At 42.8% G+C, this 22,350-nt stretch overlaps 1 protein-coding gene across 4 annotated transcripts in view; it reads right to left on the bottom strand.

The window, feature by feature from the left end:
- The window catches only part of LOC135323470 (protein unc-13 homolog B), a 218,247-nt gene extending 197,392 nt beyond the window's left edge, over positions 1–20,855 (bottom strand). Inside the window, exons 1-2 of one of the 4 annotated variants that reach the window (XM_064500799.1) lie at positions 20,687–20,855; positions 19,852–20,039 (exon numbers count right to left, since the gene is read on the bottom strand). In XM_064500799.1, the coding sequence (XP_064356869.1) occupies positions 19,852–19,897 (46 nt within the window). In that variant the 5' untranslated portion in view covers positions 19,898–20,039; positions 20,687–20,855. Of the gene's footprint in view, positions 1–5,132; positions 5,148–19,671; positions 19,795–19,851; positions 20,040–20,686 lie in introns of those variants that run through there. The other 3 variants (XM_064500800.1, XM_064500801.1, XM_064500802.1) reach the window with 3 other exon arrangements.
- Between the last annotated feature and the right edge of the window lie 1,495 nt (positions 20,856–22,350).

Below are 22,350 nucleotides of genomic sequence, written 5' to 3' on the forward strand. Positions count from 1 at the left end.
AACAGCAGTTTAATGGTTCCCCAAGCCTGTTACAAGGATTCAACATGCCACAGCCCTGTGGTATTTCCCAGCCTGCGACAGGTTTAAAAAACAATGCTTCACTGCATTCTCATACATTCAGAGCTAAATTATGTTCAGAAGGAAAAGCTTTTCCTCAACTAGCTAAGAAGGAAAAGAATAGTTGCGCAGGAGCCCTGTCAGCAACTCACTGGCATTCGCTAGTGCCTTGAGAGCCTCTTCTGTACCTGCAAGAGAGTCCATCTCCTAGAAGCAGAGCATTGCTGAGTTAAGACAGTTACTGCACCCGAGAGATGCCTTGGCACCTAAGGGACAGTTAAGAGACAAGAGACTGAAGTCAGGTTAATTACTTCTATGCTTTGTCTTACTGCCAGGGAAGACAAATCACTAGTTTACATATAACCACTGTTCCAGTCCACCGGTGAAGGGAGCGTTTTATATACCAGTGTATTCCCTTCAAAGAATGACGTGCTGGAAAAACACTGGGTACCTTCATGTATCAACAGACATAAAAGCTGAGACCGTATTCACGATAAACAGAGAATAACATTTTGTTAGTGCTTGGTGTGAATGGATTTCTGTTATGGGCTGGGTTGACCTGACAGCTATTCTGACAGCAGAAAAATGAAGAGCCCCTACAAGAACATAGCACAGATATCAACAGTACTGACAGAACTAATGTTGGGTCTAAAGGCAGGATATTTCTGACTTAAAGCATGAAACAGTCCTTCAAAAATCCATCACCTGTTTGACTGAGAAGATGGTGGGGGGAATCCAGACAGCCTGAACAGCAAGCCAACAATAACACAAAACTTACCTCGATTGAATGCAGACATCTCACTGCTTTAATAAGTAGTCCAAAATAAATGGAATGGACACAGTATGTGTTTATTAATTTTTAACAGTTCATCAAAATGAAAAACCCACTTTCACATCGCAGTTCCTGTTCTTGAAGCAAAGAGCTTTCCTCAGTTAGACCACTCTCAATGCCCACAGGACAACCTGTCTCACTTTTCTCAAGACCTTAGGAACTATGTCAAACAAAGGGAAGTTATGCTCAGTTTAGCAGGCAACTACATCTAAAAAGCAACTATTGTCACTCTTGGATTCTCTTGAGAAGGAAAAAGAGAGAATATATTCTGTTGCTTCTGGTAGCAAATTGATCTACCCAAGGGATTTCCACTTTGCCAGATGTCTTGAAAATGAATTGAAATCCCTCCTAATTCACATGAATTAGCATCTTCCTGATCAGATGATCTGCAAATTCATTACCCTTTCCAGAGACACACGAAGCTACAAAGTTTATTTAATTTACAATGCAATATTCCAACAAATAGCTTCCTAACAGTTACTCTACCCTTTCTGTCCGCAGGATGGTGACTGATAGCAGCTGGGACACAGGTGACACTGCTTGGAAGGGTTTTCCAAATTCCTGTGCTAAGGGTGGACACATTCATATAAATCCCATCCAGCTTCAGCACCATTTTAGAAACCGAACCTAGGAAAGCGCTACAGAAAGTACATACACATCCCTCCCAGTAACCCACTGGATAGCTGAACCTCACTAGATGCTGTGTATCACAGTCTTATCTAAAACTTCTTTATTACTGCCATAGCCCATCAGCATTAGAGTGACACAACACAGTGGCAGAATATCTCAAGTATTCCCCACTCAGTGTCTTACTCACCTGGACAGGGCACCTGGGGAGCCAACTGAACAACATAATAGCCAATCTACACAAAACTGAGCAATTCTGCATTTAATACACTTTACTTATTTCACTAAGCAGAATAGTCAGATACATCTTTGATCTGATGATTGGTTCCAGTAATTTCATACCTCCTGCAGTCACTGTCACTTTTCAGCTCAGCTCTTGAACAAAACTTAGTAATGCATACAGCATAGCTCTGCTTGCATCACAGCTTCCTAGCACTCCACTTCTATCCTTATAAAAGTTACCAGATAACTTAAACAACTAATTTAAAGGCTTGGTAGGAAATCCTTTTTGACAGTTGCAAACACACCAATTAAAACCACATTCTCGAAGTACAGCTGGAAGAGAATACCAGCTTTGCAGACACCTTTGGCAAGCTGGGGGGGGGGGGGGGGGCAGCGCCTGGGTGTTTTTTTTAAATACAGCTCAATCTTCACCAGCAATAGAAGCCTTCTATTAGAAGGCCCTACTTCTCTAAAAGGGATTTTAGACAGCAGCAGGAGTTACAGTTCAATTTATCTTTACTTTCTTCAATGGTTTAATGCAGCAGGCAGTTAATGTAGGCTTCTAAACACTTTCAATGACAAAATAGATTCAGACAGTTGGAGAGACATCTGGATCTCGTTTACGGGTTAATCTGTTACCAGATTTGATTTGACTCACCGGCTTAACATCACACATGTTTTCATGCGCCTGAACTGAAGAGTTTCATATGCATTCTTGTTTACTGCTTAATTTGAGAACTAACGCACCTGAAATACTTCTTAAACTACTTCAAGAACATAAATTCACAGGTGAAGAAAATGTTACCATGCAGTTAGGACACTCCTGCAGAAACGTGGAAGGCTTTACAGTTGTGAATGAACAGAAACTTAGGGCAGAAAAATCAAATCAGTATCTCACCACAGAGAACAAAGTGTACTAGAAAGATACAGGACATAAAAAAAATGGAACTATATGCAAAAGGTGTAAGCTGATATAGTTGCTTTCTACAAGTTGCATATAGCAGGGGAAAAAAATAGAAGAGGAAAACAAGAGTGGCTTGCAACTGGTAACATTTCTTTCCCTGAAATGAGTGTACCTGTCAGACTGCTCTGCCAGAATCTTTACTCCGGCACTACGCAGGAAGATAGTATCTGGCAGCAAGGTCAAGATGCATTTGTTGGTTTGAAAATAAAATTCTAAACAGAGCAACTAGTACTGGAACAGTTCAGAGAGGGAGGGAGAGAGGGAGGGAGGAAGGAGACAGTCACTAAACAGCAGATCCCAGGACCCAGAACCCCTCTCATCGCTGCAATTTCAAAGAGCTACAGTGATTTTATTAAAAAGCTAGCACAGTTCAGAACAGGATTTGTGCTGGCAGGACCAATATACCACAACCATTAGGCATAAAGCCCATACTGCAAAAAGATTCCAGCATTTTAAAACATGTTCATTGTTTTAACCAAAAACTCAGGGGATCTTATCAACAAACAACATAAAACATTATGAGTTCTTCTGTAAACCACAGATTGCATCAATATTACATGGAGCATCAGCAGTTACCAAAACTTCCGCTTTGCAGTAAGAAGCTGCAAGAAGTTTACTTACACATTATCCTAGAAAAAGCTTCCTGCAAATCAGTAGGAAGCATTCAATTGATTTCAGATAAGCAGCAGCTGAAATAAGTTTGACAGTATTGTTCCTTCTGCCGGGGGGGGGGGGGGGGGGGGGGGGGAAGTATATTCATGAACTACACAGCCAAAAAAGCTGGAAACAGATGCTCAAAAACAGTAAAGAAAGTGGGAACATGAAGCCTTGAACCTTACAGCCCCCTGTAACAGATTAGTGCTATCAGTGAACCCAGAACGCCAATAAAAGACCATAAAAGACTTTCCAGTTTTTACATTAACTATACTTGGAAACAGAAAAAGTGAAGAAGCTTCCAGTTCCAGGCAGCTTGTTCAGCTATATGCTGGGCAGGAGAGAGGAGGAGGGGAAAGCTTAAGGAGAGAAGCAGAACATATCACCCTGAAATTCCCCAAACCAGGTGAGACTTTCTCAGGCAATGGGGCTATCCTCCTTTTCCCCCCACCTGTATGGTCCCACAGATCATCTGACAGACAGTCAGTCTCAGGAGACTTCCCCAGCCAATGCAGAGCAGATCAATCAGATGAGCTCAAGTCACCTTTCAGGTCACTAGAACAAGTTGAGAATCACAAGCCATCTCCTGCCAGCTTTGGTGCTCGCTGGAATTACAGCTTCCCAGCGCCCAAAGAGATTCTTCCCTCTAGCAAGGCATCTTGTTATCAGTCCTTACAGGTTGCGTGGAAAGTATCTGCTCCAGCTCTCGAGAGCTCCACAGCCTACACTGGAGACAAAGTGCCTCAAAGATACACCAAGTCTGCACGCTGCTCTCCAGAGAGCCCTGCACCTCATTACTCACCTCTTCAACTTACCTGACAATAATCATGATCTCAATGCAAACTGACAAGTTAATTCTAGCACGGTGAGAGCCAGTATACTCAGGTGCTTATTTAGAATTATGCTGTACTTCTTTGTAACCTTCGCACAGACATGTTAACCTCTACCTGAAATTTAACTCCACTCCTAGCTGTCACTTCAACATCTGTTTGCTACTCAAACCCAGAGGCTCAGAGACTACCAGTGGAGCACTCAAACTATTTTCACATACGTTAGACGACTGAGTAATCCCTCCTAGCCTTAGACTGACCTAGCATAGGCAAGCAAGCATCACATCAGATGATTTGGACTGGAACAGTTGCATTTTTCTTGAGAAACAGGGAAACAAACACATGCCGATATTTTGATATGTTGTGCTTACACAGCAAGATATGACGCCTTCTTCCAGAGTTTGCTTTTCAAGGGGAAGCAGAGGGTGGTGATGGAGAAATAGATTTGATTCTATTTGTGTAACAAAATACCTTTTAAACAAAAAGGTAACTGAGGGTGCAGCCAACTTCCCCAATTCTAGAGAAAAACAGTTCCACGTATATGCACTCAATGTCCGAACACTTAAACTAGTTGTTAAAAACCACAGCTCAGAGAAATTCTCAAATATCCATTTCTTCCTTTTTTGATTGATCAACGTAGACACGTTACTGAAGATTCATTCAAGTTTCTGTTCAGAAGCTGCTCTGAACTGAGCAGTGAGGACAGGAACAAAATCTCTTATTCAAATCACAGAGATTATGAGAGGTTAATCCTCCTGATGCTGGCAACACAGACAACTCTTTATCAGGTGACCTGGTTCCCCAAGCAAGAGGTGAACTAACCAGTAATCCAAGCAGTCTCTTCTCTCTAATATTCTGTTGCAGTCTTTATTTTATTTTACTGGTTTTAAAAAAAAGGGGGAAAAAAAGGCAACTTGGATGCAAAATACTAGCAAGAGTTACTTACTGTATGTGTCACTTTCCTTCCAAAGAGATTTTCTATTATATTTTGCTTCAGTCCCCTTGCTTTAAGGGGCTCCCTGCAGGTTACAGATTTCTCCTGAATTTTTCATTGTTTTATTGGCAGAAGAGATAGTGTCTCTACTCCTGCATCAGTGCCTGTTAGAAAAAAAAAACTCTCAAATCTTTCAGCATTACATACCGAAGATAAATATTACCGGGCACAAAAAAAAAGAGGCTTCCAAGTTTTGAATGGCGTAAGTTATATTTCTTTCAAGCTCTGTGAGGTTCAGAAATAGGTTATTTTAAATTAATGGAAATATCTCAGTTAAAAAAAAAACACTATTTAATTTTACATAAGATAGACTTCAACTCATATATGTCCACAGCTGTCAAAGACTAAGGAAACATGCATAATAAAAGCCATATCCCAGCACTGTAAGGGAGCAAGACACAGACAGATAATGTATCGAGCCTGCTGGAAGCCAGTTGTAGTTAGTGAGCTGACTGTACTGGCAAACCAATAGTTCCACTAGTTCATAAGAAAAGCTTCAGTGCAAAAAAACAAGCCAAAGAGCAAAAACCAAAAGCTTAACTCAGAAACCAGATGAGCAGACAAGTTAGAGTTCTCTTTTTTATTAATAAAAAAGGCAAGAGAAGATTCACCTCTTTACAGAATAATTTCTTCCAAGACATGAAGCACATCCAGCAGCTGCTCAGACATAGTAACTACTGGTAAAGGCCACTTAAATGACCAGAAACCTGCTGGAGTTACCAGTCAAACCACACAGCCTGCTCACTGCAAGGTAACAGATGTTAGAAGACAAGTACCATGCCTCTGGTACCAAACAAAGAAGAAAAAGCAGGAATTAGAATAAAAGAACTTGTGTGCTTTCTCTTTGGCTGGAGCGTGCCTCTCTCCTTGGTCAACAAAAGCACAGAAGTCTCCTGAATGACTCTGGTTTCTACACTCCCTGTTTAGATTGAGTTTAACTGAGAAGCACCCTGGAAGAAAAGTTGCTGACTAACCACACTACCAGTGATCACCACCCAGTTGCACCCTTGGTATCTTTTCTGGTAGTTTCGATTTAAGTCAGAGCACGGCTGGAACCGGCCAGCTGGAACGCCGCTCCTTGTCCAGCAGGGCCGAGCGCTACCTTGCTCCAAAAGGCGCCGCGCTAAGAGGAGAGATCAATAAATATCATTGTTCAGTTTGGCAAGTTAACGTATTTGGCAAAAGAGAAATTCAAAAACAAACCAACAGCAATGCTGTGGTGCATTCAGTAACTACTTTTTTTAATTAAAAAAAACACACACCATGCTAAAGCAACTGATAAGCTCCCAGGAAAAACAGCACCTGTGCTTTCCTGCATCAAATAATGAAGCAGCACTCGTCTACTTTGAAAACAATTTCTAATGAAAATAACATCATGTTACTTAAACATTAAAAAATGAACCAGAGAAAAGTGTAATCCACAGGAGACAGAGTTGAGTGCGAGCTCTAAAAAAAAGCAAAGGAAACTTTTAGGGGATCAGTTATGGCATAACTGGATGAGATTTCCACGTGGGAACCTGAGATCTGACAGAACAGTGTTTGCAGACGAATTCTTTGCAAGCCTGATTTCACACTCAGCAGTTCACAAACTGAAAATACCAGTCCCTGGATGGTACGTCATAGAAATAGGACAGTTAGCTCGGCACCAACTTTTTTCCTCTTTTTTTTTTCTGCCCTTTCTCCCCCCCCCGCCCTTTTTTTTTTTTTTTTTTTTTTTTTTTTTTTTTTTTTAAGGTCTTGAGACATCGATCACTTAAAATATTCCACAAGGCAGCTGAGAAGAATGGGTCTTTTTTTAAAAAAAAAAATGTAAGAGCTGCAAAGACAGAAAGTGTTTTCTAAAATTCAGCCTAGAGACGGATACCCAAGCAAGCACTGGATTTTAACTCCATTGGGGACAGTAGCACTGATGCTCCCCACGGCAGTTTTACAAAATCTGCAAGGGCTGTGTCTCCCAAACATACTATCATTCACCTGCCAAAACTTTTGTTTTGACACAGCACATATGGAAAGAACTGAATCACAACCAGGTGTTACTACGACAAGGACTATTCCCAAGACAGTTCTCCTGAAACCCATGCTATTTGCTTGCATTTCTTCCTCCATAAAAAAATGAAAGTGAAATGCCATCAGGCTAAATGCCATTAGCATCAAAATCATTAACTAAAACAAACAGCCTTGGGTGGCAATTTATTATGAGCAAGTTTCCCCATACGTAGTGTCTTTTTATTATTAAAATTTATACCTCAGCAAGACACTTGGTCAAAAATTCTACCTTAATGTACAATTTTTCTACAGCAAGTAGTTGTCACAGAAGTGATACACAGCATCCTGCTGTTAGAGCTGCGAGGATCACCAGACTGGAAGGGCCCTTTGGGGTCACTGAGTCCAGTTTCTGCTCTCACAAGCACCTACATCATTTAATCCATCCAAAAATCATTCCTAATTTCCAGCCTAGACTTTAATTCATGATGTGCTTATACCCACTACATCTCATGCCAATGCTGTCCTCTGTCTTAAGTGGCTCTTCTCCCTCACATCTCCTCTCCTGATGGATTTATTTACAAAAGCCAGAGATCCCATCAGCCTGCATTTACTAGGTGGAAGAAACCACGCGCTCCCTGTCTTCTCACAGAAGAGGCTGACGGGAACAGAGAAGCAGCCACATTTATTTTCACCCTCTCCATCTAGACCTACCAGAGCTCACCCTTCCTAGATGGGAACCACCAGTGCAGCCCACCGCATTCAAGGAAGAACTACCCACGCCTTTGTCCTTCCCCCTCGGCCAGGAATACTTTCCCCAATGCATACCAGTATCTCCTCCTCTTCCCACTGTCAGTCTGTACTGGTTGGCAACACAGTGCTGGATAATAAGGACTACCCAAAATCCCTCCTTTCACCCCTGAGCTCCTTGCTCTATCAGAAATTCTTGCCATTTGCCTTCACACGCACAGCTCTTCTACTTAACATCAACCCATTTTCATTATGGCTGTCCTTGGGGTCATTTAATTCTTCATGCATTACGTTTATCTACTTCCATATCGATTATGCCATCAGGACTTGGCTCAGCAACAGCTTTAACACACACATTCCTACTTTTCTTGCCATGTCACAAGAGAAAGACATTTGTTTCTCTCACCAGCCCTTCCTGTGTTACTAGCTTCTGCCTCACTCCGTTCTTTATCCGCTTCACGTTTCTTCCACCAATTCCCATTTTCTTGAAGAACAACAAAAAGACCTGTCTGCTATCATTATTTGTGAGAAGCTGACATGCATGCTTTTGTGTAGAAACAAGAGGTTAGCCAACCCACACTGCATTTTATACCCGACTTCCTTCCAGACTGCTTTCACCTGTGTACAAAGTTTTTATTATTCTCTCTGGTTGGTTTTAAACGTGTACATATTATCACAGTCTCGCATGCTTTTGAGGTCAAGACGCATACTTGCCCACATCTATCACCCATACGCTTATCCTTCTGCCAACCTACAGAAACCACCTTTCTTGTTCCCCAATTAGGTGATGCCACTGCTTGCTTAGAGCAGTATTTAAACTTCTGCTACCAGACTTCTGATTTCAAGTGTCATGTGTTTTAGTGCTCTGGACTACAGATTACCTGATGTCTCCAACTCAAATGCATTAAGGTGTTAAAGTTTTACTCCCATCCCATATGTCCATGTGTCATTTTTAATGTCACCTTTACAAAAAACAACTCCTACAACTCAGAGATCATACCCAGATCATCTTTATTCTCCACCCTGTCCTCGTTGCACTGTGGCCTGATTCCTTCCTTTGTGAGATTGGTTGTTTCTCCTTTTCATGGGACCAAAGCGCCTGTTGCCTGTTTTAATATCCTTTGCAAGAACTCACATCATCTGCTGCATTGGAAAGCTTTGCCTTAGCCCTGAATTTCCTGATCTCCAAGATACACCTTCCTTTACAAACCGATTTTTGCCCACACCTCTCACAGGTTCTGTTTGCTCACCATATCCTGACGCAATGATCAGATGAATCACCAGCTTTGGGGTCATTTCCTAGGTGGAGCCTCTGCTTGTTATTTGAGATGCTAATATTTGCCCCTTTAGCTCCACGGCATTCCCTGCCCTTCTCCGTATCCAAGCTCCCCAATTATTCTGCCAACCTGACTTTAACAACCAGTTTCTTTGGCTTCTCTAGAGGTTTGACAGTTGCTGGCCTCCTTGTGCATCTGTTTAACTTAACCCAGCTTAAGCAGTGATCACTCAAACCAAGTTCACCTCTACATCCAGCTTCTCTGCAGCATCTTCTATGCTTCTCAAAGCCATGTCTACAGTGAACTCCACCGATCTCTTTGCTTCAGTCACTATTTGATGAGATTGCCAGCTGACACAGCTCTCTGTAGCCAGCCATTACCAATAGCACTTGTTTTCTGGTGTGAGGAGTTAAGTCTCCCACAGTGACAATAATCAGAAATATTTCTCTCTAACCATATTACAAGACTTTTACCCACATTTAAATCCTACAGTACATGCAGTAGATCCCTAGCACTATCACAGCAAAATCTCTTATCAGCTCTTCCCAAAGTAATTTCAGCCCAGCTGGTTCTCCTTTATCCACACTAATGCTGCTTTACAATTTTGCATCACTAACACACAGTGGAATATTGCCAGTCACCTTTATTCCTCTCTTTCCAGAGCAGAGCATCCCCTCCAGCATCTACATTGCCATCATACCCCCCACTCCACAGGACATTTGATAACCCTATGAAAGCTAGTTCGAAGTTTTACACCAACAGCTCAAGTCCCACCGTCCTAGGCCCACACTTTGCTTTATGATACTAACGTATTTGTATCTTCTTGGAAACAAATTCAAAGAAATTACTAATTAAGATGCTTTTCACTATTTGCTTTAAGTTATATTACATGCCATTCCTGATTCATGTAATCAATAATTTATCTCCACTACCATCACTTCACCAATGCTCTACGAGAAAAAATACAATGCAAGTCCCCAGCAAGCGTGCATATGCAGGGTTAGAGCAGATGGACTTGGATGTCCATCATGTGCTGCTCTGCTCCAATAAAGCCAGAACACACTCCTAAATCTTTGACAGAAGTGTCAGATATATACAGAATGGTATCAAATTTACAATAGAAGTAAAAAGTTCATTGCTACAGCTCTGTTAAGCCATAGTCCTTCTACCTATCCAAAGTGTAACAAAATACTGATTTGAACATACCGATCTGATAGGTCATGCCATGTCTTCATCTCCTTTTACCATGGAAAAAATATCTAAGCACTTTTCGTTACAGACAGACTAGCCACAATACAACAGCCAAGTACCTCCACTCAAGTAACAAAAACATTACCAAATTTCATCTTTCCCAATCGTTAAGTATCTGAAGGGGGAATGCAGATTTCATAATAGTCTCTCCAATTCCAGAAAAGGCTCACCAACTTCTGTTGTTTTGATGCTGAAGCTGGATGACCAGCTCAGTCTCGAAAGCATGAATTTGTCAAGTAGGATGATAATTAACAAGAGAAGGCGGCTGCCTGGAACTGCAGTAAATCCTTCATCAATTTTAATTCAAAACCTGATGTTTTTCTAAAAGACTGTAGGTTGTTACACTAAAAAATACTATGTTCTACAGAGGGTCATATTAGAACATTACAACAATTCATTCTGGCCTTATAACTATAGTTTTTCTAAGCAGTTATCTCCTCAGAAAATCTGCAACTAAAATGGAGCATATGCAGACTCCACTTACTTAATTTGATATGTCAAAATCTAATAAAACTTTGCATATGCAGCAAATTACACCAGGTAGGAAAGGCTGAAACAAGGTTACTGTTTCACATCCGTTTCTCCCTCCCCATGAGATCCATATCTATATTGCACGCCAAACTCCAGCGACGTACTACAAGTTTCAGGTTCGGATCAGGAATTCAAGTTTGGGGGATGTTTGAACAAGGAAATGACAAGAATTTATTTTATAAAACAACAAGAATATATTGCCCTATGAAAATGCATTATGATTTCTGGTAGCGTTACAATTCCCAGATCCAAAAATCAAGGGAGCCTCAGCTTTCTCAGAATTTCTGGCCCTCAGACTCTCCAGGAGAAGCCACCTGAAGTGGGCCTCTCGCAGAAGCCACGACGCCTTCAGAAGGCGGCCGCTTGTTTGCTCTTAAAGAAACCTCACGCTTAAGACTGACTTGTGAAATCGAGAGGGTGAAAAAAATAGGAATGACATAATTTTCCAAAATGCTCGTAGTTGTTTACTCAGCAGTCAAATTCCTCCCTCACCCAAAGCTGATAAGCTACCTTGGCATCATCTCAACTAGTTTCTAGTACTCCTGGTCCCTTTAGGAAAAAGTTATTCAAGGTTTCCAGGAGAACAGTTTGCAAATCTCCAGTGTAATTGCAGCTTTAAGTCTGAAGTCCCTGGACAGTTCCTGAAAACATGTTCTGTGGTTTAAACATGCCCTCAGGAAAGGAAATGTCACTAAAGGGTTTCCTTCTAGATACCTCAATATCCACACATTCATCGATACATACACACACACACACACACACTTCCTTTCTTTGAAAACTGCTATGTTTGATAAGCAGAAAGTTTGAGTTTACAATATAGTCTTAGGAAATTTGACTTCGGGTTTCTTCATACATAGACCTTCCATCATGACCTGGCTACATGCAACTGTTCTAAAATATCCTTAAAACATATTTTCAAGCAACTTAAAAACAACCAAAACCGTGCAGGAGCCGAGTACACAGAGCAGTGTTGGAATAATCTGGTCAAGGATTAAAAGAATGAGAGGTTTAATGGGTAACCACAATTAGCTCCAGACCAAGCTCCTTTCTTCAGGAAAGGCCAACAAAGCAGATGACAGGTTGGCTATATATTGTAGACTTCATCTGAATAGTGGGGTGACCAAGAAGTCCTTTTACATGAAAAGGGTTTTTTTGTTGTTGTTGGCTTTTTTTAATGATGCAGCTTAAGCTGGGTATTACTTCATCAACCTGAACTGAGAAAATAAGCATTGAGTCTACCAATGTACAGAAATGTAACTCTGCAATTCTTTTTATACCTAATGATTGTGTCTCAATGCTGCAGTCTGTTTAGCAGCGCTTTTAGCTGTAAAGAAATAAGAGGTTTAAGTCACAGAAGCTTTAAGTAATAAGGTTAAAACCAGTATTCCTTAAAGAGACACGGTCAAGGCTGGACACTAAACCTCTCTTAAAAACGTGCCAACAGTTCTAGCCTAGAGATCATCTCAAACAAGACATTTCCTCCTATGCCACCTCTGAAAGCCCATTCCAGCCCAATTCATGTTCTATTCAGACAAGTCTGCTCAGATGCAAGGAAGAAGAGCAGGGATCTGAGGTCAGCATAAAGTTGTTAAAAGATCATATAATCTTCTGTTTCCAAATGCCCCATTCCCCAAATACAGAGGGCAAAAAGGGAATAAAATCACTTTTTTAATACTTTAACACAGCTTCTTAACCCATGCAACCATGCCCAGCAATGCTGAGACATGTACATATTTAAGTCCCAGCTATCAGAAGAAATTCCTGCAAGCAGAGGTGGTGAGGGATACATGCCTCACACTCCCTCAATTTAATTTCCTCTCGGTATGGGATTTCCATAAGCCGTGGGACTCCAAATGTAGACTTCCACAATGAATGCCGGCAGCCAACTTTCTTACAGTTCCTTTCAAATCCCACCTCAACTCACCCGAGAAAAGGGTGAGCATATGGATATGGATGCTCAAAAACAGTGTCCTAGAAACTGAGTCACAGCCATCAGCTGGCAGCATTTCCTTCCATTTTTAAGATGCCCTCACCCAACTGTCAGGAACACAGCAAACCTGCTAGTGCCATCATCCAGACTCCAATTCCTTGCCACTTTCCGTAACCTCAGGATGTGAATCCATGTCATAACACAGTGTTAATAAAGTTCAACCGACATCTGTCAAAAGAGTTCCTCAGCTGAGGACTTCTCTTCATCTAACTCGGCCCCATAACAGGTCTCTGCACTCCACACTGCACAAGAAGGAAATAGTCACTAACATCAGCAGGTACTCAGCATGCTATGTGCTAGCTAAAAGCGTATTATTCAGTTGAAACTCACAGCTAACAATGGGGGGAAAAAAAGAAAAACACACTTAAAAGGACATTAAGGAGGCTGTTTTGAAAGCCTGGAGGAGGCAGACATTTCAGTTTTTTGCAACACACCAAGTAACCCTTATAATACCTCAGCTGCATCTCTGACTGAAGTAACAACTAGAGGTTTTTTGGTTTAACTTTTTTATCTGGATTAAACTTAAAGCTTACTTCCTACCTGAACTAGAAATATAAATGCTCGGGATAATATACCACGATAGAGCACCTTGCTTAGAAAATAGTTAACTGAAATCTGTGAACACATCATAGATGACAGTATCAGACACAAAGACATTAAACTGACAAAGCCTGGAGAGCTCACATGCCTACCAGTAATTCTTCAGTTCTTTCAAAACTTGTAGACAGCTTCCTAACAGGAAAAGCATTGAGCAGGCAGCAAAAGAACTGCATCCTATTACAGTTACTTCGACAAAAGGATCTTTGAGAAGTTACCTACAGTAGTTGTGATCAAATTGAACACAACACGTCAAGTCCAAAGACAATCCCAGGCAATTCACAGGAGGCATTTCAAAGGGGTTAATTTCAAAAGCTGACGATAATTATTAGTAAAATTAATTGAGAAGAAAAATATTGAACCAGAACTGTGATATTAGGTACAGGAATCATTTACAAAGAATTTTCTAGGGGGACAAAAAGCCACTGTTCCCCAAGCAAGGACAGTTTTGGCTAAGAGTCCATCCTACTCCAACAGCAGCAAACAGATATAAACCATGGTAAGGCACAGGAGAAATAAGCAGCATCAAGACAGGTGAGCAGCATTAAGTATAGGCAGTTAGATGGTGGAGAAAATGTCTGAGAGAGCTAGATTTAAAAAAAATTTATATATATATATATAAAAAAAAAAAGAGGAAAAACACAAAGAAGGATGTTGTCCTCCTAGATCATTTACTGACTAAACTGCTAATGGCAAAGAAGCGTCAGGCATCCAATAAACATTTGCTCCATGTTTGGGAAGAGGCAGGGCACCTGTGTGATCAAATACTTTCTAATCCATCAGTAAGTGAAGAAGTGATTAAACATCCTAGATGCAAATGACTATCAGAAGGTCTGGATAACTGGCGCTCGGGTGTCACTAAAGAAGTCTGTACCCCAGTGATGTTTGTGTTAAATGCACCCTGAAAGATTAGAAAAGAGGCTCTAAGGAGACGAGGAGTGCTGGCCTCCAGGCAATACCCAGAGCAGGCTTGCAGGAGGACACGTATCTGCATATCGCAGAGCACATTGCCACTTCCAGGCAGAAACATCTGCAAGAACGATGGCAGCAACCAATGCACATGGAGAAATAGTGATTAATGGTCAATACTGGTTTGGAAAGACTTACCTGAACTACACAGATATAACAGGCAGAGGTTTTGGAGACTTAGCGGAGCACGATGTTCTCATTAAAGTGTAAAGTGATGTATCATCAGGAAAGCCAGTGAAACAGAGTAATGGTTAGCCACTTGAGAGAGAAGTCCCAAACAGTGGAGTTCCCGAAACACCGGTATTAATGCCTGCCATATTCCAATACTTTCAATGCTAGATTGGGCATTCATTGCTTATAAAAAACAAGCAAAGAGGCAAATAATAAAAGGAGCATTATGCACAGCAGCCTCGTCAAGTGTAAGCAGGGCCCAAGTCAAAACAAAACACATCTGAAATCCTTTTCAATGCAGAGAGATCTGAACACCCAGGATACAGCTGTAGAAGAGGAACCTGCATCACAGAAAGCATCTGCCAAGTTTAACAGGTCACAGTATTTCAGCATTATTTCAGCAAAGTCCTTGGCAAAGATGGCTAATGCATGCACAGATAAGCAAGAGCTATGAATAGGAATAAAGCAGATTTTAGTTCTCCATTCAACAATGATGAGATCAACACAAGAATATTAAATCCAATTTTCATTTCTATAGAAACTTAAGAAGCATGGTCAGAAAATAAAGGCTGCAGAGAAAAGCAACAGAAATTCAAACGCTAAAAAGAAACCTTCCAGAGAGACTTTGGCAGTTTGTAGTTTATCTAACAAGAGAATAGCAAGTGTTTTCACACACTTCCACACAAAGAAAATGCCAGGTACTAGCAGGCTTTAATCAGAAAGAGAAAGGGAAGTCCCTACACACACTCACAGTAGCTCCCAATCTATGTACATGGCAGCACATCTGTTTGTAATGCCACATAATGAATTACATGCAGAAAAAAGCAATAGTTATTAGGTATATCACTCTGCTTCAAGTGTCTTAGCTCTCTGGGAAGAGCACTGAAGGCAGCTTTCACCAAGTGATTAAAGTAGTTCTCAAGATGTTGATTAAAATTTGGTAATAAGGGAGCAGAAAAAAAAGAAGATATGTAAGAGTTCAAAGGAAAGTAATAAGAAGGTCATTTACAGGCAGAAATATGTATTTCACATGCCTTCAAGTCAAATATTTGAAGTAAGGTGCTGGATTTAAAAAAAAAATGCAGTTTCATTTGCCTGGACTTTATATGACAATGTGTAAATTGCAATTTTCATACTAGTACAGTACAAAATGAGCAACTTCTAGCACTTGGATAAATCCAGCAGTTGCTTGCATATTAAAACAGTAGGTTAAAAAGAACTTTAATAAATTTGAGCTGGCAGAGCCCAAGCTGAAGGAGTCAACTGAAAGGACACGAGGTGAGCAAGGAGAAAGCACACCCTATTCCAATTTGGGAAGCAGTACTGCACAGTGCCTTTATCCCACTGAAAACTGCAGAGGACTGTCAAGTAGCTCATAGTGTCCAAATACTTAAAGCAAAAGCCCAAACTGTTTGTTGCAACTTTGGCAGTATGACAGTGTTCAAAGCTGAGTGAGGGTTTGAAACAGATAAATGAATTAACTTTGGTGCATCACAAGCCAAACATTGTTTGTAGGTTTTCAGCATTCCTATTATTTAACAAGACGAGAAGCAGCAAGAAAGTTTTAAAGTTTTCTCTCCAAATAAGCCACCAACTACACACTTCAGTTTTCCCAACCCAAGACTCAGTGCAAAGAGGTGCCTTTAGTAGCAAAGACTCTTTAGCCTTAACACCCAAATTCCTAATGCATTTTATGTTGTTCCAATAGTAGATACACTGGTAGCTTCATGATTAATTGCAATCAGACGAAAGGAGCATTTTAAGAGTTACACAGCAATTTATCCATGAAGCATTATGCTTTTATTCATGCCCTAGCTTCATACCTTGTACTTCTGCTACTGCATTTAGAATCCAATTCTTTTCTTTCCCCCTTTTGATCTATACAAAGACAGCCAGACAGCCAGGGTTTTTTCTCAGTTTTGCAACCGTTTTAGAATACAATCACAACATAGCACTACAATGACACTATTGCTAAGAGCACTGTTCACAAGCGTGCAGTGTAGGAAGCTCCAACTACAGACCTTCATCATTGAGACATCAAGAGCTGGAGGAGCTGCATTCAGTCCCACAAAGAATGCAGAGGTGAGTTGAGGCTGTTGTGTCAGGGAAAAAGTCTTTTAAACACAAAGAAAAAGCCTTGATGTTTGATTACTTGCTTCAAGCTATGGATATTATTAGATATTTCACAGGGTTGGTGTGCTTTCATTTCTAGTATCAATAATATCCATTTTCCCATTTGCTTCCTTCTCTTGGACACTAACAAGAGTTTAATTTGGTGGACAGTAATTAGTACCTTAATTTTGCTAGCAATACAGGGACATGTAATCGAGTTCATTGAGTAGTATTCCAACACTCCTTGCTATCCTGATATATCAAAAATGTCAACAAGATAAGCAAGCTTTCACGACTCTCTTCATTGCAGCAGCAACGTAAATGGTATGCCAAAAAAGAAAGCCCCCAACCTCAGGATGGTGTCACTTCACATAATAGTCAGCAATTTATAATTTCAGAGTGCAGGACCAGAACAGATCTCCTAATTCAATCTCCTAAATACCTCAGGCAGCTAAATCTCACACAGACACTGCACATCAGGACCCAACACTTTAGTCAGACAAAAGCACTTAGACCCCCTTGGGACTAAGCTGTGTACCACACACAGGCATGAGGCAAGATCCCCACTGCCAAAATCCTTGCAGCAGCGGAGAAGCAAAGTATTTCAGACACGGATGCTGTGAGCAGAACAGGCAAGGTAAGAGACACAGAGACATAAATTTTACTAGAATTAGCAGCAGGATAAGGTAGGTCAAGAAGCTGGAAAGACAGCGGGACTGAAGTCACAGCATAAGCTGTCACAGAACAGAGAGGAGGAAGACAAGAAGAGAACCATCACTGAATTTAGAAAGGAGCTATGCCATTATCTTGAGATAGCAAGAGCTGGGGGTAATGTAAGATGTAATAAAAGTGGGTAAGTGAAAGGCTTTGGAGTTAGATGCAAAGGATGCAAACAGCAAAGGAACTGATGATGAAGCACCAAGACCTCAGTAGGGTCCCCCTTTAGGATGACCCTTGCAAGCTGTGCTGAGATAGCAGTTATTCTATCTGTAAGAAGACAGGAAAGATCAGAAAGAGAAACTTAACGGAAATAAGATCGAGGTAAAAATCAAGACTTCGAAGAGAAGGCCAAGAAAGTTAACAATGCAAGACTGATGTGAAAACCTAGATTGCTTCACTGGGATTACTTTTATTCAATATGTGCTATATTCACAAATACAACACTAAATGCAAACTAATAAAGCAAACTATGCCATGGGAAGATTATCAGACATAATCCATGCACAGCTGCTCTGAACAGGAGTATATGCAATCTCTTTTGCACTCAAGCAGTAGAATCAAAATATGAAGAAGTCCCCTCTAAAAGCCTTAATCATGTAAAATTCAGGATTTGTTCTCCTATTCATTTCAGTTGAACCCTCTGCATCTTTCAGAATTCCTCCTTCAAAAAAATCCTTTGGATTTGCTCCTACTTCCACAGCCTGTACCACTTCGCGCATCCTCTAAGCGCCGGCAGGTGAGCCCAGATTCACTTTCTCAGAGTTCAGTGTTTTCCATCAGGTGCTTCCGTGGCAGATGTAGCGCAAGGCGTCCAAAAAGGTCTCTGCTTTGGTCTCCCAGTAGAAAAAGGAAGAGAAATGTGCAGCTAAAAATGACATCAAGAAGCCACATACGTTAGCCACTCTTCCAGGAACAAAGACAGCAGTCGGATTTGTTTGATTGGCACTGTTTTAGATTATCCATTCACAGAAATATCATTAACTCATGTAATTCAAGGAGAAAAAAAGTCACTGAATCACAACGCTATCTTTCTGGCTGCCAGGCTTGTTGTTACACTGCCACTTAGGGTTTTTTCCACGTTTCCTTTTATCTGTTAAACTGCAGTTCAGAGGCAATTAATAGTGTCCCAGTCGCCTACACTTCCTTCACAGGCTTTTTGTTGTTTTTTTTCTTTCTAATCTCAGGTTTACAACATCCAACCCCATGCTACTATGCAACCTTACATGTGCACCAGTTTTTATACGGAAGTTGGAAAAGTGACTCTTCATTAACAGCTGCACTGCCTTCTGAGCAAGATTTGTTCATTGCAGTGGAAAGGGAAAATGCGAGAAAAAGTATCACTTTTTAGAAGTGACAGTCAACAGAGCTTTCTCCTGCTTGCCCCCAACGTTATTGTTCTTTCTCAGGTCCTAGGATGCATTTTGGTTTTCAGAATACTCTACTTCGGTATGCCTCCGTTTTACAATAGTTCACACTTGTGAGATTTCATTGGCTCATTCTTGCCATCACAAATAGTTAAAGAAATGTGTTTCTTCAAAGTTAGCAAATTACTGTATTCCTCATGCTTACAACAAAGTTGCTCAGTATCATGTACCCAAATTATGCCAAAATTATCTACTCTCTTAGCACTGTAACTGGAATGAAAGATATAATTGTCACTGCGATGATTCTCCATCACTAATTCACCAGCCCTCAAGTTTCTTCCAAGCTTTAGATCTTTATCCCTAAGCAAAGAATAAGCCAAACACAAAAGCACGTTGTTCTAGGCCACTGAAATGCTTTTATCCCAAAGGCTCTACAGACCAAGCAGCAGGACCCTGAAGAGGCAAGACAACTTCACTAACTAAATCATTCAGTTCACATTCTTCCACTATTCTGAGTGGATGAGATATAAATACGGGTATGAATGCATCTTTAACACAGTCAGCTCCAAGTAGCGTCAGAAGAGGATTTCTTTAAAAGGACAGCCTGAGAACCACCACTACAAAGAATGAAGAAACACATCCTCCTTCAGAAGCCTCCTACTAGATTTCTCTTGTACTCAGAGAATAACCTACGGGAAGCTGCTGCCACCAGGAAACAGGCCGTCAGCTGCAGGAGCCCAGCTATGAAAGCACAGCAATCCAAAATGAATTATTACCTGCTTTGCCAGCTGAGCAGCATCTTCCTGCGCAGAAGATGGTAACATCCAGATTCAGGAACCTGCTCTAAGCAGGCTTTGAGTGGCACAGCAGCCAGAGTCACCAAGATGTAACATTTATGAAATAGCAGCTACTTTCCTCAGCTGCACAAGTCTTGACCTCACAAAACCTTGGAATACCTTGCATCCTTCCTTCTTGAGATCTCCTTGCCTGGTGCTCCACCATGCCGGACCTTCACATCACAGCAGTGTCCCAGCGCTCTGGAAGAACAGGGCTGCTCCCATCACCTTGCTCCTCCGTATGTATCCACCTCGCAGCACATCCAAAGCAATCGGAGAAGGCTCAAGCACATGGAAGCATCCTTGAGCTAGTAAGAATCGGCTTCGATAAAGACATTTGGCAAAGTCTTCAAAAGGGACTATATACACCTACCACAGTGGCTCAGTGTGCTTCAGAAACTGCACAGAAGCGTATCGATACTGTTTTTAAGACAAATGTCACACTTTCACATCTCACCTAACTCCTTAAGTGCAACACATTTTTTTTTTTAATAAAAGGACCAAATCTTAATTAAAAAACCAAGAGTGGTCCCCTCAAACACTACATGCTCCAGACCACCCCAGTATTACTCTGCCGGTAGCTTTTTACTAACACTACCACCAAAACAAGGATTTTGATCCCAAAAGGCGACAGCCAGCTGGACAGAGGGCCACCACCAAGGCCCGCGAGCGGCGCGCAGCGTTACTGTCCCACCCCACCCGGCGAAGGCGTCCAGAAGGTCGAAGCAATGCCCCACCACGTCAGAGGGTCTCCCCGGGGGGTTCAACCCCCTCCCGCGCGAGGCAGCGGCACCTTCCAGCCACCTGTTCGCTCGGAGAGCGAGGCTCGACGGCAGGAGGCCGCGGCAGCCCGTCGCAAGCCGGAGCACAACGGCCGCGCCGGCGGGAGGTGCGGTCGTCCCCCTCGGCTTCAACCGCCGCAGCCGCCCCCCGCCCGAGCCCGGCCCCCACTCACCCCGCACGCACAGCAGCGACATGGCGGCGGCTCAGCTGCCGCCCCGCCGGCCGCCCCCAGCTCTCCTCATGCCGCCCCGCAGCTCGGTCGGCCGCTCGGGCAAGCGAGGCGGCGGCGGCAGCGGCGCCGGGAGCGGGGGCGGAGCCGAGCCCGCCCGGGCGGCGGGACGAGCCGCGCCCCGCGGAGGGCAGGGACGGGGCGGCGCCGCGGGCGGCCGCCACCCGCCGCCCCGCCGCCCCCGCCGAGGCCGCCAGGTGGCGGTGCCGCCCCGGTAACCATGGCAACCGCCCGCCGCGGCCTGCCGCCATGTCGCGCCGGTGGGTTTCGGGCCGGCCCGGACCTAGGAACTGCCCGCGCGGCGCTTTGCGCCTCGACGCCGGCAGTTGGCTGCTCCGGGCCGAGCCGCCGTCTCGCATTGCGGACGCAGAGCGGCGGTGGAAAGAGAGCCGTCCTCTCCTCTAGCTTTCCAGGGCCGACCTGGAGGTCCCGGGCACAAGCGCTTCTTAAAACCCGCTTAGGTGTTTTGGAAACTAAGTCTCTGCAAAAAAACCGCGCTCCCCCTTGAGCGGGAACGCGGGCCGCAGCGCTCCAGGCGTCGCTCCTGCTGGAGCCCTGCTGCCGGGCGATGCCAGGGCAGGTTCGCCCTTGTTCTGACAGTACCTGGGGAAAGGGAAGGCTGTGCTCACCGGCACCTCCCCCCCTCTTTTTTTTTGCTTTTCTCATTTTTTCTTTTGTTTTACTCCTGCAATGCAAGAGAGCTTGCTGCATACACACCTTCCTGCCCGTGGAGTCGTTCTCTGCATTTACACTTCTCCTTCCCTGGCACACACTCCGTCTGATCACCTAAGAACAGCTCAAATGATTCAGAGCCATGGTCCCCTCATTCCCCCTCCGTTCTGTCTCTAACAAAAATAAGCAAATGCTTGGAAAAGAGTAAGAACAGTTCAAGGAGCTATGCTTCATGAAGACCTCCCTCTTGATATCCTTCCAGCTCTGCAGGGTAATCAGCCGGGATGGGAGGTCCTGAGCCTGATGTGTTAGACCCCTATAAACTCCTGGCATCCACATCTTTTGGTAAGGTGTTTCACAGGGCTGTTGCAGGAAGAACCGCTCCTTTGGTTTCCTTTGAACCTGGTTCTTTAGTAGTTTTCTCTCATGGCTGCTAGTTCTTGTACTGCTGCTGCTTCATCCCAAGGTATTAATAACCATAACCCTGTAGAGTGTGTTTTTGGTGCCAGACAGAGGATCCAAGGAGAAACAAGTCATTTCTGATACTGAAGCTCAACAGTCAACTGCCATGTAATGTGAGTTCATGTTTAAAGTAATGCAGAAGTCTACATAGAGGGCAGAGGACGAGTCCACCAGCCTTCCCAACACGCGGCCCTAGAGGTGAGAGGGCTGGGTTCTGCCCCGTACAGTACAGCACGTTTTACTGCCATTATGGTTGCTGCACGTAAGTGTATCAGTCATGGAAACATGTCAGCAGTACTTACAGCTTCTCTGAGATACCAAGTGTTCCTGTAAAAAAAACAGGCAGAATACGTGCTAAGGTATCACCAGACACAGTCTCAAAGGACTGGGAACACTTCTACTCTTGGCAGTGTGAATAAGGATGGTCAGTGCAGGAAAATGTGAGTACCAACACGGAGGCAGGTAGGGAAGGA

Source organism: Dromaius novaehollandiae, chromosome W, assembly GCF_036370855.1.
Source record: "Dromaius novaehollandiae isolate bDroNov1 chromosome W, bDroNov1.hap1, whole genome shotgun sequence".
Taxonomy (NCBI): Eukaryota; Metazoa; Chordata; class Aves; order Casuariiformes; family Dromaiidae; genus Dromaius; species Dromaius novaehollandiae.